Raw genomic sequence first — 13,593 nt, forward strand, 5'->3', positions numbered from 1 at the left:
TGAGGTATGATTTTTTTCTGATAATTTCTCTCTTACTGGGTAAATATCTTAGAATAAAAGAAGAACAAATGAAATTAATGCAAAGAGTAGCACACACCATGAAAAAACAAAAGGCTGAGATACATGTAAGAAAGAGTAAGGAGCAGGATGCATACTTGAATAAACATGCATTGTGTTATGAATTAGAGGTCAACAGGTTTCTATGTATGTGTTTACACACTTCTACATGTTTAGGCATATATAAAGTTTCATACGTACATTATTATTGTTTGTATAGTGGTGATGATTATGGCTCCATGGTTATTTTCAAATGATACGCATGATGTATTTGTAACTACCACATCTTACTAAAAATAGCGCATGTCTACGATAGCGATGGCAAGTGCACTGTGATCCTCACAGACATCACTTCGGTGCTTCTTAGATTTATAAGGAAAAGAAAAAAAACATATTTACATGTATTTCAAGCAGAAAAGAAAAGTGTAAACAAAACGCTGGGCCTGTTGTAGAAAATCATACTCAGACACTGCAACAGTAAGTGTTTGCAAATTTTGGCTCAATTTGGACATGGACGTTGGCTGACTGGCAGTCTGTACTGGATTCTTTCTTGCTGTAAATATGCAATCATTCCATATTTAGACATAAAGGAAACAGTAAGCTTTTATTTCATCTTGCACTTATGTTCTTTCTCTTTTGCCCAAATGTCAACCCCATGCTGTTACTTAGAAGTGTAACATAAGAAATTGTTTTTGAATTGGGTTCACAGTGTGAGCTACAGCTGAATATAAATGCCATCCACAGAAAAATTGATTACAGGGAAACTATTAGAGCTGTGAAGGGTTAGTTTAATGCCGCTCTGTCACTTGATTAATAGAACATGATTTTGGTCTTTGGACATTGCCTGCAAAATTTAAAACATAGTAGAGAAAGTGTTTGTTTGTTGATTTTACTATTCATGAACGTAATACAAACAACATAATGTGTTTCATGAGATACATGTGACGGTGCTTTGGCTTTCTTAAATTATCAGAAATTTTAATTTCATTAAAGAAATTTGCTGTATGCTTTAATCCTCCACACCAATCCTGGACTGATCACTGTGCGAATATTAAGGTGATAGCCTTCAAAAGAGCTTTCAGAAGTTTTTGGGTTTTTTTTTTTTTTGTTTGTTTTTCTAGTTCCAGATAGATGACATTGATACCTATGTTTCTAAATGAATAAAAAAACAAAGAAAAAATGTCCATAAGCCATGCTTGATAACCTCCCTGTCAATTAGCTGAGACCATTTCATTACATCTTCCTATTAAAAATACACAGTGAAATGAAGAGCACACAGGGATGTATGATAATGATATTTAAGACATTTGCAAATATTTTAATTACATTATCAGTGGCAAACTACTTTGAACAAAACTGAAAACTGATTATGTCCTAACAGGACAGTGGAAAGGACTAGTAATGGCCACTGAGACTTTACTACAAACTCTGGCAAAGTGTAAGCTTCCTATTGTATTTCATATGAACCAAGAATTTTATCAACTAGGAATTATGACTCTCATTTCAGAGATAATAAAACTAGGGTTCTTGCGTATAACTTTGGTCCTTTAACCTCAAAATCAGAGTCTTTCTACCCTCCAGACAGGAAGAGAAGCCAAACATTACCAGTAATCCATGTAATCGGTCATATATAACAAGGAGTTCTTCTTAAGGTGTGCCCATGGGATGCTTTGCAATCTGCTTTGAAGAAACAAATGCATACATATCAATGACAAGGTTATTACCAAAGTCACAACTGAATGTCTTTTAAGGTAGTAAAAGTCAGCTCCGTGATTCCTTGCCTGTTGTTTCATCAGTGGACTCAGTATTGTAAGGAATCCTTTTACACTAAAACAGTTGAACAGACGAAAGCCACAACAACAGATGAATAATATTTGAAGACAGCAAAACAATAACAAAAACCTACCTGCTGTAATTGAAGAGCTGATTTCACATGTGCCCTGTCTTGATTGAATGATATTGTTAGTGTTGATGCATTGTTGGGAAGAAATGCATCCAAATAGTATATTAGAAGATATCAAATTTCTGATATCTTGTGAATATTTTTATATTAGCTCTTTTATAGCTGAAAAGGAGATTATAAAATTCCCTTTGGAATAAATTATGAGAAGATAGCTGTAACAGTGCTGCTGTGACAGAGCCCTTCATAAATAAAAATATTATTTGATAATTGTTAAGTGTGCGCTAAATACATATATTTTAGGATTTTTTAAAATATATATTTATTATTTATACAGCACACCAGAAAAAGGCATCAGACCTCATACTGATGGTTGTGAGCCACCATGTGGTTGCTGGGAATTGAACTCAGGACCTTTGGAAGAACAGCCAGTGTTCTTAATCTCTGAGCTATCTCTCTAGCCCTATTTTAGAATTTTAATTGTAAGTTAGTTTAATTTGTCAAGAAGTGATCTACTAGTCATATTGGTCCACATCAATGGCTATAGGTCTGACCATGGTAATTTGGCTTTGATCATAGGAAGGCACAATGAATTCATTGCACACATTTATTACCTGTGAACCATGACACTACACACTGCATACTTAATATGACAAAGGACATAATAGAATGAGAAGTTTATGTTTACATTAAAAAGACCAGCTATCTTTCAACGAGATGAAACTATAGTAAATAATAATTGGACCCCTTGATACTAGTAGGTAAACCCTTCTCTAGCTATCACATGCCAACTTTGGCAACAAGGTTAAATGATCAAGAGTGGGCTTCGGGGCATTAGCAATGCCCCTGCTTCAGCATCTTGAGCACATGGTAGCGATACACAAGACATTAAAGAGCAGTTGATTCAAAATGCTCAGAGAAGTCACATAAGATTCCATCATTGCTCTAATGAGTTAAATACTAGGCTCACTTAGCACCGCACATTCAGAAAAGAAGCATCTTGCTGGGCAGTTGTTTCTCTGCTTCAGCTTTCCAGCTGATCATTTTTTTTTAAATATGTCCTTAATTTTTTTTTTCATTCTTAAAAAATAATCATGTGGACTCTTTGAGAAGCAATGTATTGTCATGGAGAATCCACTGGATGGGAACCAAGATTGTAGGATTCTGTTTTAAGTCAGCTATTTGTTAGCTGTGTACTTTAAGACAAGTGCTTTCTTAGTCAACAAGTCACATCGTGGGTACCATATGTAAATCATTAAAGCTGAACTCTGTTATTTTAGAATGGTAATTCTACAACCTCCTTTCCATATGTACTACTCCTTCACTCCAAGACGTCATTAATTTCAAAGGGCTGAGAACGACAGTTTGGGTTCCGAGTAAACATGATTTGAAGTAATCAATGCACTTGTGAGGATTGTACCTATTTCTGGGTTCCCAGAACATTATTAATAACATAAAGCACACATTTTTCTTTTCAGTGCAGAGTGACCCTTGATTGAACTAATATAAATATGTGTCCAATGAAGGTCTCTAATCATGTGATTGACAAACCAACAGATTTCCTTTATAATTTTTAGTCTGGGCTAACCCATCTAGAGGAAGTTTCACACTTTAGGTTGTATGCACAGTAGTGATTTCTGTCACATACACTGAGTGAAAAAGAGGTAGTCTATGGAAAGCTGGTCAGTCAACACGACCCTGCAACACGAAGCACAGAGCGAATGTGTTCATTCGTTGACTCTGTCTTGAGGCTCTGCCACTTACTGACAGGGTTCTAAGAAATTATCATATTTATTACATAATAATATCATTTTGCTTAAAGTATCTTAAATTGGTTTTAATTACAGTTACAATAGTAATATTGCATTAAAGATTAGATGAGAATTAGGAATGAACTATGTATGAACACATGAACACAGTCTGTATGTGTCTTTTCATATATATATATATTAATTGAACTGAGAATATATATTTATTTGAATATATATATTTCATATATATATATATATGAAAAGACACATACAGACTATATATATAATGCTTCCAACTTGGATTTAGTTAACATTTTCATTGATTAATAGCTAATTTCAAAAGTATATAACAGACCCTACATCTTTTTCTATATTATAAAGTAAGCAAACTCAACTGCAATGATTAATAAATTAATAATGGACACTTAGCAAGCCATTATTGATTCACAAGTATTACACAAAGACATTCTCAAGTGACCAGAATTTGAGTAAACTTGGTCACTCTGATTAGATTCAGGATGTTATTTCAAATAAACAATAAACCATCTCTGCTTCTCTTTTGCTGAAGATGGAGACTTATTTTCCTCATTTTGCTACATTGTACTATTAACTAACTAATATCCATGTGTACCTTTATTGTATTTTAAAGCTCCAAGCCAACCACCAGCAAACATTGCCTGGAAGCTGTCAAATTCTAAATTATGCTTGAACTGGGAGCATGTAAAAACTATGGAAAATGAGTCTGAAGTGCTGGGCTATAAAGTAAGTATTTCATTTTTTACTTAATCATATTAACTATGTTGTTAAGGAATCAGGAATGTTTCAATCAAATGGAAATAAAATTTGCACATATAAATATATTAGGGTTTTTTAAAACGGTATTTGAAAATACCCTTGCTAGTGTCACTCCTTCATTATAATGGTTCTGTGTTCTAGGTCCATTAATGGATATGGAGCAATATGTTATGAAAAATGAGAAATCCAAGTCCTACAGAATGAAATCATTTTTCTCCATGTGATTGTCCTTGCTGTCAAGAAATAACAGCTCTTTGGATTTGTAGATGAGATACCTGATTTATGTCAAAGTATTACTTTAAATGGAGTATTAGAAATTAGGATACAGTAGATATGGGCACTTAATGGTACAAGAGGAATCTTAAAGGAACACCATTGAGTACCAACAGCATCTCTGAGTGCCTGGAACAATCAATTTCCACTAGTGATAATGTAAACTAACTCTAAGCAGACATGTATATTTAGACATTTATAATGGGTTCAAACTGAACAATGATTTTTCATAATAAGCCCTAGAGTTAATCTACACAAACTCCACACTTGAGATAAATTACTCCCAATCAGGGACATGAATCCTCACCTTTTCTGAGGAGAAGGGGAGACAGAACAGCGGGAAAAGAGTAGAAAAGTGGAACTGGAAGGAAAAGAGGGAGGGGCTAAGAGCAGGATGTGAAATAAATAAATAAATTAAAAATAAATAAGAAAGAAAGAAATGTGATATGATGATGAGTCACCCCTAGAGGTTTGCTTGGAAGGCGTACCTTGTCCGTAATGGTGCTCTCATTGTAAGTGAGAGCATTGCTATACACATACTCCTTATCTTTCATAACAGCATCAACAAACCTCAGCTCCATCTTAACTTGACTTCTCCTTTCATGCAGATCCTCTATAGGCAAAACCGACAGAGTAAAACACATGTTTTGGAAACAAATAACACATCAGCTGAGCTTCTGGTTCCATTTGAAGAAGACTATTTGATCGAAATAAGAACGGTCAGTGACGGTGGAGATGGAAGCAGCAGTGAGCAAATAAGAATTCCAAAAATGTCCAGTGAGTTGAGTTGCTGTTTCTGGCATAGACTTCTAATCTAGGCAGCTGCAGCACAAAAGTTCCAAGGGAATATCTAATTGTTATGTAAATGATGAGTGAGAAACTAAAAAGGACCATGTTTCCATTTTCAACTGTGAGCCAGAGGTGACAAGGCAGGTTTTCTTAAATCAACTGTCACATTTAACAATAGGCCTGCATTTTTATAATTTTCTATTTCCTCATTTGAAAGCTTAAAAAAGTAGAAATAAAAATAGATACAAGAAAGAAAGAAATGAAGGAAGAAAGGAGAAAAGAAAAATAAGGAATAATTTCATGATTCATTACTCTGGGACAAAATTTAGATTCATTTGAGAGTTTTTTGTTGTTTTTACCTTTTTTCCCCACAATTGAGCAAAGGTTTCAAAGCAGGAGCAATGAAATTGAAGCATGTATATCTATGCTGTTGTTTCTCTGTTGGTGGTATACACCGCTAATCAGCCATAGCATTTAGACTGAGCTGAAGCCTTCTTAATCATTTTCCAAACAGGCCAATCCCAGAGTTATGCAGTAATACTGTTTTTCCTTTAAAAGCATCATGCACTCACCTGCATGAAGCTTCTAAATAGATGTTATCAGTAATCAAATTTTGGCCAGTTCTAATACACTTTCAAGTATTCTTTACCAACTTAAGCATTTTTATTTTTTATATTTGAGATGGCATCTTATGATGGAAGAAGTTGTTCTTTTTTTTATGAAAGGAGTTGTTCTTAAGATTAAATTTAATGTAGTAAAATGTTATTAGAAAAAAAAAAACATGACTGTGTATTTTCTGTCTGGTGGAAATAATCCAGTAAACAGTTTTACTTCACTTGAGATCATTATTTGATGTTTGTATTTTCCAGGTTTGAGTTCCACAGGAGTTCAGATCTTAAAGCCCAGTTCCCAGTTCCTGTCAATGGTTGGAATTTTTTACTGTTTTGCTATTCAACCACTTTCACGATGAATCAATCCATGGATCTTTGGGAATTTTCTGAAAGCAAATCATTCTGTAAATACATTCCCCAGCCTCCGTCACAAGACATATTCTTAATACAGACTTGTTTGAAAAGAAAAAAAAATGTATATTACTAAGATCTTGTAAATATCTGTGGTACATTAATAAAACAGTTTTAAACACTTTGAAACACTTTGAATTTTAATGTCCACACATCATTACACATTTGAAGGTAACACATTAATCTGATGATATAAAACTGCTGTGTATTTCAGGTGACTTATGTGAAGAATATAAACAACCACTTCAATAACGATTATAGATATGAGACAGGTGTAAATTCATGTCCATTTTATGTGCTCCAGGCAATATACTTTGCTATTTATAGCCCTTAGCCCCATTTGAAACAAAATACAATCATTTGTTTATAGTTGGGAGTCTCCCAGATATCAGATTTTCCAAATCCTGGTGCTGCAATTTATGAATCCAGTTGGAAGAAATATTTGTACTTGAAAATATGACAGCATGCATGCCGATTTTCTCTTCTCAGCTTTTAGAAAGTTAGGTAAGAAAAGCAAAGAGTGGGGAGTTTTAGACAAGGGAAAAAATGAAAAGAAATGAACACCCATTGAAAATAACACATATTTCCCTAAATTCAAGTCTTGTGAAGAAATACCAGGTGCTTCTTATAAACTAATAGTTCTCCGCATGGTCTTACTTTTACACAATAATAATAAAAAAAATCTGGAAAAATATTTATTTGATCCAATTTTCTACAATTTGGTTATTTAATCAAACCTCTCTGAAATTTATATATATATATAAAATGTTGAATGGGAAAATAACAATCTTGTAAGATTTCGTGGGCTAACTCTGCTCTAGAGTTCATCAGTTTCATCAGTAGCCAGCAATCCAATATGCTCCAGAAGCAAAGCCTGCAGAGAAACACAAGGTGGATGCCCTTGTTCGAACCATTCCATTTCATCCACTAAAGGCTTGCTCCACTGGTTTTTGTTCTGGGGTACTAGATTTGCTCTTTTCACATTGCTCAAGGTTTCAATTAAAGAACTAACTTTTCTCATAGTCCACAAATCATGAATTCATCAAAACTGGAATATGCATACATATCTATGTTCTTTCATTGAAAATTTCATATATGCATATAGTGTTTTGATCAGATTGATCCTAATTTCCTCCTCTCCAATTCTTTCCCCTAAAAGGCGCCACCACTTTTTCTTCCTGAATTCATGTGTTGCTCTCCTTTTTTCCTTAATACCATGGAGGTCATTTAGCACTGCTCATTTATGCACAGGTAACAGAAAAATTTACTGAGGCATGGGTAGCCAATCTGGGACCACATCCCTGAAGGAAACTTACTGTTACTCCCACAGTCGCATCCATTGCCCATAGTTCTTCAGCTAGCGGCTGGAATCAAGAGCCTCTCTGCCATCCATGGTGGGAATTTGGCTGGCTTCCATCTCATTCAGGTTTTGTACGTGCAGTCAAAGTCAGCTACTGAGTTCTTGTATGATGGTTCTGTCATGGCCAACTAACGCTGTTCTTCTGAAGACACCACTACTTCCTGTTCTCATGATCATTCTAAAACACTTGAGAATCTTTTCAGCACGTGAGCAATAACCTTCTATAGAAATTGCTCCTTCCTTGAATAGGATAACATCCCTCCAGTAACAAGCCCAGTGCAACAAGAGCTGGCTGTGCTTTCAATGGAGCACAACTAGTAACAGCAAGTACTGTTTGGCATACTGTTAAAAGGTGCCTATCTGAGACACATCTCTAGCATCTCGTCTGAGCATTTATCTCTAGAGACAAAATTGAAGGCTTTCTTCCAAATGGAGGTTGAGAATTAAATATACTTTGCAGCCTTGTATATGTATATATATATATATATATATATATATATATATATATATATATATATATATAAATTCATTGAGTCCAGTTTGTGCTATCTATCTATTCTTGGATGGTGATTTTCAATTTTAGAATATAATTTTGAATCCATCATAAGTAACATGCTTTTTGGCTTAGTTCAAAGGTCTGCTCTAGTGAAAGAAGAGACACTCTTTAGCTTCATTCTGCTAATATAAAGATTATAAAACATGACTCAGCAAGTAGAGGCAATTGTTGCCAACCCTGACGTAATCGCCAGGATCTAAATGGTAAAAAGAATACAGCCCCCTAGATTGTACTCTAACCTTCATACATGCACTATACACATGCCTGAAAACATAGACAAAATACATAAATGTAATAAAAATTGTAATGCTTATAGGTCATAATAAACATAAAATCCTTGATGTTGTGTTTGGGAGATTACTGTACATTGTTCATAGGTGGGAAAATTATCGAAATTGAACATTCAATGACATAAATTTTATTTCATTCAGGATCCAAACTACTATGAAAAACCCAATATTTCTATGTTATATTTATTTTAATATTGGTATTGTTTTGGTGAGCATGCAATATGAGTTTCATTATAACATCGTATACTCATGTGTTACTATACTTTATTTGTATTTGCCTCCTTCAACCTCACTTGTCACTCCACCAGCTACTTACATGGTCACTTTTTGCTGCTCTCATCACTTTCTCCTCTTTCTCTCTCTGTCTTTCTTTCTCTCCCTCTCTTTCTTTCATTCTCTCTCTCTCACACACATACAAACATGCACACACACACACACATTAAATATAAGTTCGGCATATTAAATTCTTAACCAAACCAAATACTCAAGAATCAAAGAACCAAGCTGAGTTCACTCATACAATTGAGTCAGGAAGTTATCCTTTTGCTAACATTGATTAATTGTACTCTAATGGTATGTACTTCTGCAGGGAAGTAGTTAAATGTTCAAATCAATTCATGTATAAAGTGAAATGTTGCAATATAAGGCCTCAGAGAAAACAGACAATTTAGGGCACACAGTGTGGCCGTTTCTACCAAGAAGTACTGTTTGATAGCCTTGTACAATCCAGGAGTTCATGATGTGTGCTCACGTGCTCACGTGTTTCCCTGTATCTGCAATGATTGCATTGATGTTTCATGACACATTAAGTTATCTGTGTATGTTTTTTTTTCAAATTAGAAAATCATCTTAGATAATCAGACCCATCCCCCAGGACCTCATGGACTGATGTGTTGGAGTATTTATAGAAGTGTTTTGGTAATAAAAGGTGCCCTGAAGTAAAATCATAAAATAAAAAATGTGTTTGTTTATTTAACTTCACATAATAAAGAATTTGTCAGTTATTGACCCGGAATGAGTTTATAACTATGTTAACCCCTCCATCACCACAGTACTGAGGTGCCTATAGTTACTATTTGTATCGACTAGCCCAGCCAGGAGTATTAAAAAAAATGGCCGAGCCTTTATATCAGCACTTACTATAATTAAAATCATAAACAATCAAAATACAATGTGAATATTCTGATACCTTTCCTTCCTTTCTTCCTTCTTACCTTTTCCTTTCTTCCTGCCTTCCTTTCTTCCTTCCTTCCTTTCTTTCTTTCTTCTTTCTTTCTTTCTTTCTTTCTTTCTTTCTTTCTTTTTTCTTTTGAGACAGTCTCTCTCTGCATAGACCTGGGTGTCCCAGAACTCACTATGTGGATTAGATTGGCCTTAACCACACAGACATTTGCTTGCCTCTTCCTGTGGAGTGCTGGAATTAAAGGGGGTGGCTGTCCTGTTACTTTTATTTTCTCAAAAAATTGTCACCACATGACAATTTATAGCCGCCCTTGGTTTACATTTTGAAGATGTTTTATATTGTGGTTGTTGAATTGCCTTCATAGTTTACAAAATAATAATTACTGAAAGGAAAAATGAGTTTTTCCTATTTTTTTAAAGGCAGATGAATTTCATGACTCAGTCATTCTGCAGAGTATGCCCAGTTTTTATTTGTTGTTGTTGTTTATTGTTCTGAGAGTGCAGCCCAGGACCTTGGACTTAGGCAAGTGTTCTACCCCTAAGGGACATCACCGTTGTTTGGAATGTCCCTACCGTGAATAGCGTTTGCTATAATTCCAGGAGATAAAATGGTGATTCAAAGATATATGTACTGTTTGGAATGGTTCATTCAGCCAACCATTTAGACAGTTTGTTGTCCCTTAGCTGGCTTTAGAAAGAGAAGTACTTTGCTAGGTCTGAGGTACAGAGATAATCTTAGCTCTAGATTTTGGTGGACAAACAGATATACTTAGAAAAATTAAGACAAACCGGATTCTGGGAATATTGAAGTGTCTCAGGAAATGTTAGCAATGTTATTTTACAACTTTTCAAAGCATGTGCGTTAAAATCGAGAAGGAGGACCCTGGTTAAGATGATCAATCCTCAGTTAGAAAGACAAATGGGATGAATATTGGAAGAAGGAGAAGCCTATCACAGAGGGCCTATGAAAGACTCTACTTAGCAGGGCATCAAAGCAGATGCTGAGTCTCATAACCAAACTTTGGGCCATATTCAGGGAACCATATGAAAGAAGGGGGAGTTAGTAAGACCTGGAAAGAACAGGAGCTCCACAAGGAGAGCAATAAAACCAAAATATTGGGCACAGGAGTCTTTTCTTGGACTGATATTCCAACCAAGGTCCATTCATGGATATAACCTAAAACCCATGCAAAAATGTAGCCCATGGCAGCTCAGTATACAAGTGGGGTACCCTAGTAAGAGGAACAGGGACTGTCTCTGACATGAACTCAGTAGCTGACTCTTTGACACACTCCTCCACCGAGGGAGGAGCAGCCTTGCCGGGCTACAGAGGAGGACATCGCAGCCAGTCCTGATGAGACCTGATAAGCTAGGGTGAGACGTAAGGGAAGGAGGACCTCCCTATCAATGAACCTAGAGAGGAACATGGGAGGAAATGAGGGAGGTAGGGTGTGATTATGAGGTAATGAGGGAGGGGGCTACAGCTGGGATACAAAGCAAATAAAATGTAATTAATGTAAAAATTAATAAAAATAAAATAAATTGAGTTTGATGTATCTTTGAAAATGTGTATTCTGTTCAGAGTAAAGCTCTGAGAAGAGTAAATATGAAAACTCAGAACGAGGGTTATATGCATACTGCTGCTCCAGAAGAGAGAAAAGATATTCTGATGTCAAAGTGCTCTGCCCCACATGCCAATCAGAGTGTGCACTGGTCTGAAATATTTGCAGGTTCGATGTGTTATTGTTGGAACTAAATACTGTGTTGGGTAGGGTGGTATTATCAGCAAGTGATAATTAATATAAGTTACTTTGAAGATGAAGAATTCAACATAAATTCTAATAATTTTTTTTTCAATGCAGTTTATTCAGGAACCTTGAACAATCCTCGGACCCTGGGGAAAGCCAGCCCACTTTAAATAGCCTCTGGGTAGCCAACCTCAGCCTGCCACGTGGGCAATGCAGATAGGTCCACATACATGGAAGCAAGCCAGATCCTCAGCCTTAGCCAAATGTGGAGTTGTTTGTGACAGAGAGCACTCACCATCGGGAAGGTGGAAGGCAGAAACCAGCTCCATCTTTCAGGCGCGGCATTATGCAGCTCTCTACAGTTCCCCCTTTTTGTTTTGGACGCATCAGGCAAGAGTAGAGGTCTGATCTCTGATATTAGAAATAAATTGGGACTTTGTACTGATGTTCATTTAGGTGTCATCCACCCAAAGAGCATCAGACCCGACCGATACCTTTGATACCTTTTTCTCAGAGGCGAGACCTGGGGCATCAACCCGCATGCAATCAGACATGCTCTTCTCTGGGTCCAAAGCAGCTGACCCTGAGTGCAGTGCTTAGCCTCGCATCCTGATTGTAACATTTTGGCTTTTTATGGTAGCCAACCATGCTTGGGGAGACTGTCCTGCTTCAATGGCTGTAAAGGCCTGAATGGTCATGGCTGCATAACGCTGTTGTGATACTCTAATCTTACATATATACCACAGGCAAACCAAAGTGACCAACATCTAATAATTTTTATTATGGTGAGTTTTCCCAGAAGTATATTGACTTTTTGCTCTGCTACTTTAGATACACATGCATTAATGTCTGAGGCCGTATGCTGGGGAAAATAGTAATTGGGAATTTTGAAAGGTAATAATTTGGAGAAACTGAAATTTTAGGTGAATTCTTAATAGCCTGCATAGACTAAGCAATTTTAATTCAAACTTGAAGTAATCTCTATTTATGATTGAGTTTTTAGCTCATGAAGTAAATTTCACAGCAACAAATTTTTCTGCCAAAATGATTGGTGTATATGCTCATATCAAGCTTCGAGTATTCTCAAGCTTTTTAGATAGTTACAATAATTACATTAGGCAATTTTATTACCTTAAGTGCAATAGTTATAAGATCTACCATAGCAAATTTTTGCAGTTTAATTTCAGTCTGTTTGTTGATATGAAAACATAATTGAATACCAGCCTTCTCAATCAGATCATTTCCATATCTGTTTAAAAATAAGAGATGGCATCTAAATTATCATACTATTTGTATTTGAAAACTCCAGTAGCTATTTTCAAATTCTAAGTTCTTTAGAAAGTGAAGCCTTCAGAGGTTTTGAATAGTGAATCTCAAATGCAAGAACAAATCTCTACTTATTTTGGGCTAGGTTTGGAACTAATATTTAAAATCAGGCAATAGCCAAAGAAGGTAAAACTAAAGACAATGTTATTTCTCTTCTCTCTTAGCCTTATAGTACAGGAACACTGTACGTGACACACAAACTGACCTCATGTTTGCTGCATACCCTAGGCTGAACTTGAACTTATGATCCTCCTGTTTCAGCATCCTAAGTGTTAGGATAACAAGCATGCCACATGCCTGACATAAAATGTAATTTAGTTGTTTTAAAATTTCTGGAATTCAAAGAATGAAATCTAATTGAAACTACTATGAATGGAGAAATTCTTCACCTTACCTTGAAAAAAAATATAAATGGGCAAAACACTAAAATTATGAATTTATTTGAAATAAGAATATCATAATTTTAAAATCAAGTCGTGAAGCAACAGGTGTGGTGTCATGCACATGTATGGATCATTCCAGCATCTAAGGATAATTGTTCGCC

At 35.6% G+C, this 13,593-nt stretch overlaps 1 protein-coding gene across 6 annotated transcripts in view; it reads left to right on the forward strand.

Annotated features, from left to right (window-relative positions):
- The window catches only part of LOC110553555 (contactin-6), a 365,089-nt gene extending 356,688 nt beyond the window's left edge, over positions 1–8,401 (forward strand). For all 6 annotated transcript variants that reach the window (XM_060383868.1, XM_060383867.1, XM_060383866.1 and 3 more), the window contains 3 exons: positions 4,358–4,470; positions 5,385–5,553; positions 6,435–8,401. In XM_060383868.1, coding sequence (XP_060239851.1) covers positions 4,358–4,470; positions 5,385–5,553; positions 6,435–6,535 — 383 coding nt within the window. In that variant the 3' untranslated portion in view covers positions 6,536–8,401. The remainder of the gene's footprint in view (positions 1–4,357; positions 4,471–5,384; positions 5,554–6,434) is intronic.
- The last annotated feature ends 5,192 nt before the right edge of the window (positions 8,402–13,593 follow it).

Source organism: Meriones unguiculatus, chromosome 5, assembly GCF_030254825.1.
Source record: "Meriones unguiculatus strain TT.TT164.6M chromosome 5, Bangor_MerUng_6.1, whole genome shotgun sequence".
Taxonomy (NCBI): domain Eukaryota; kingdom Metazoa; phylum Chordata; class Mammalia; order Rodentia; family Muridae; genus Meriones; species Meriones unguiculatus.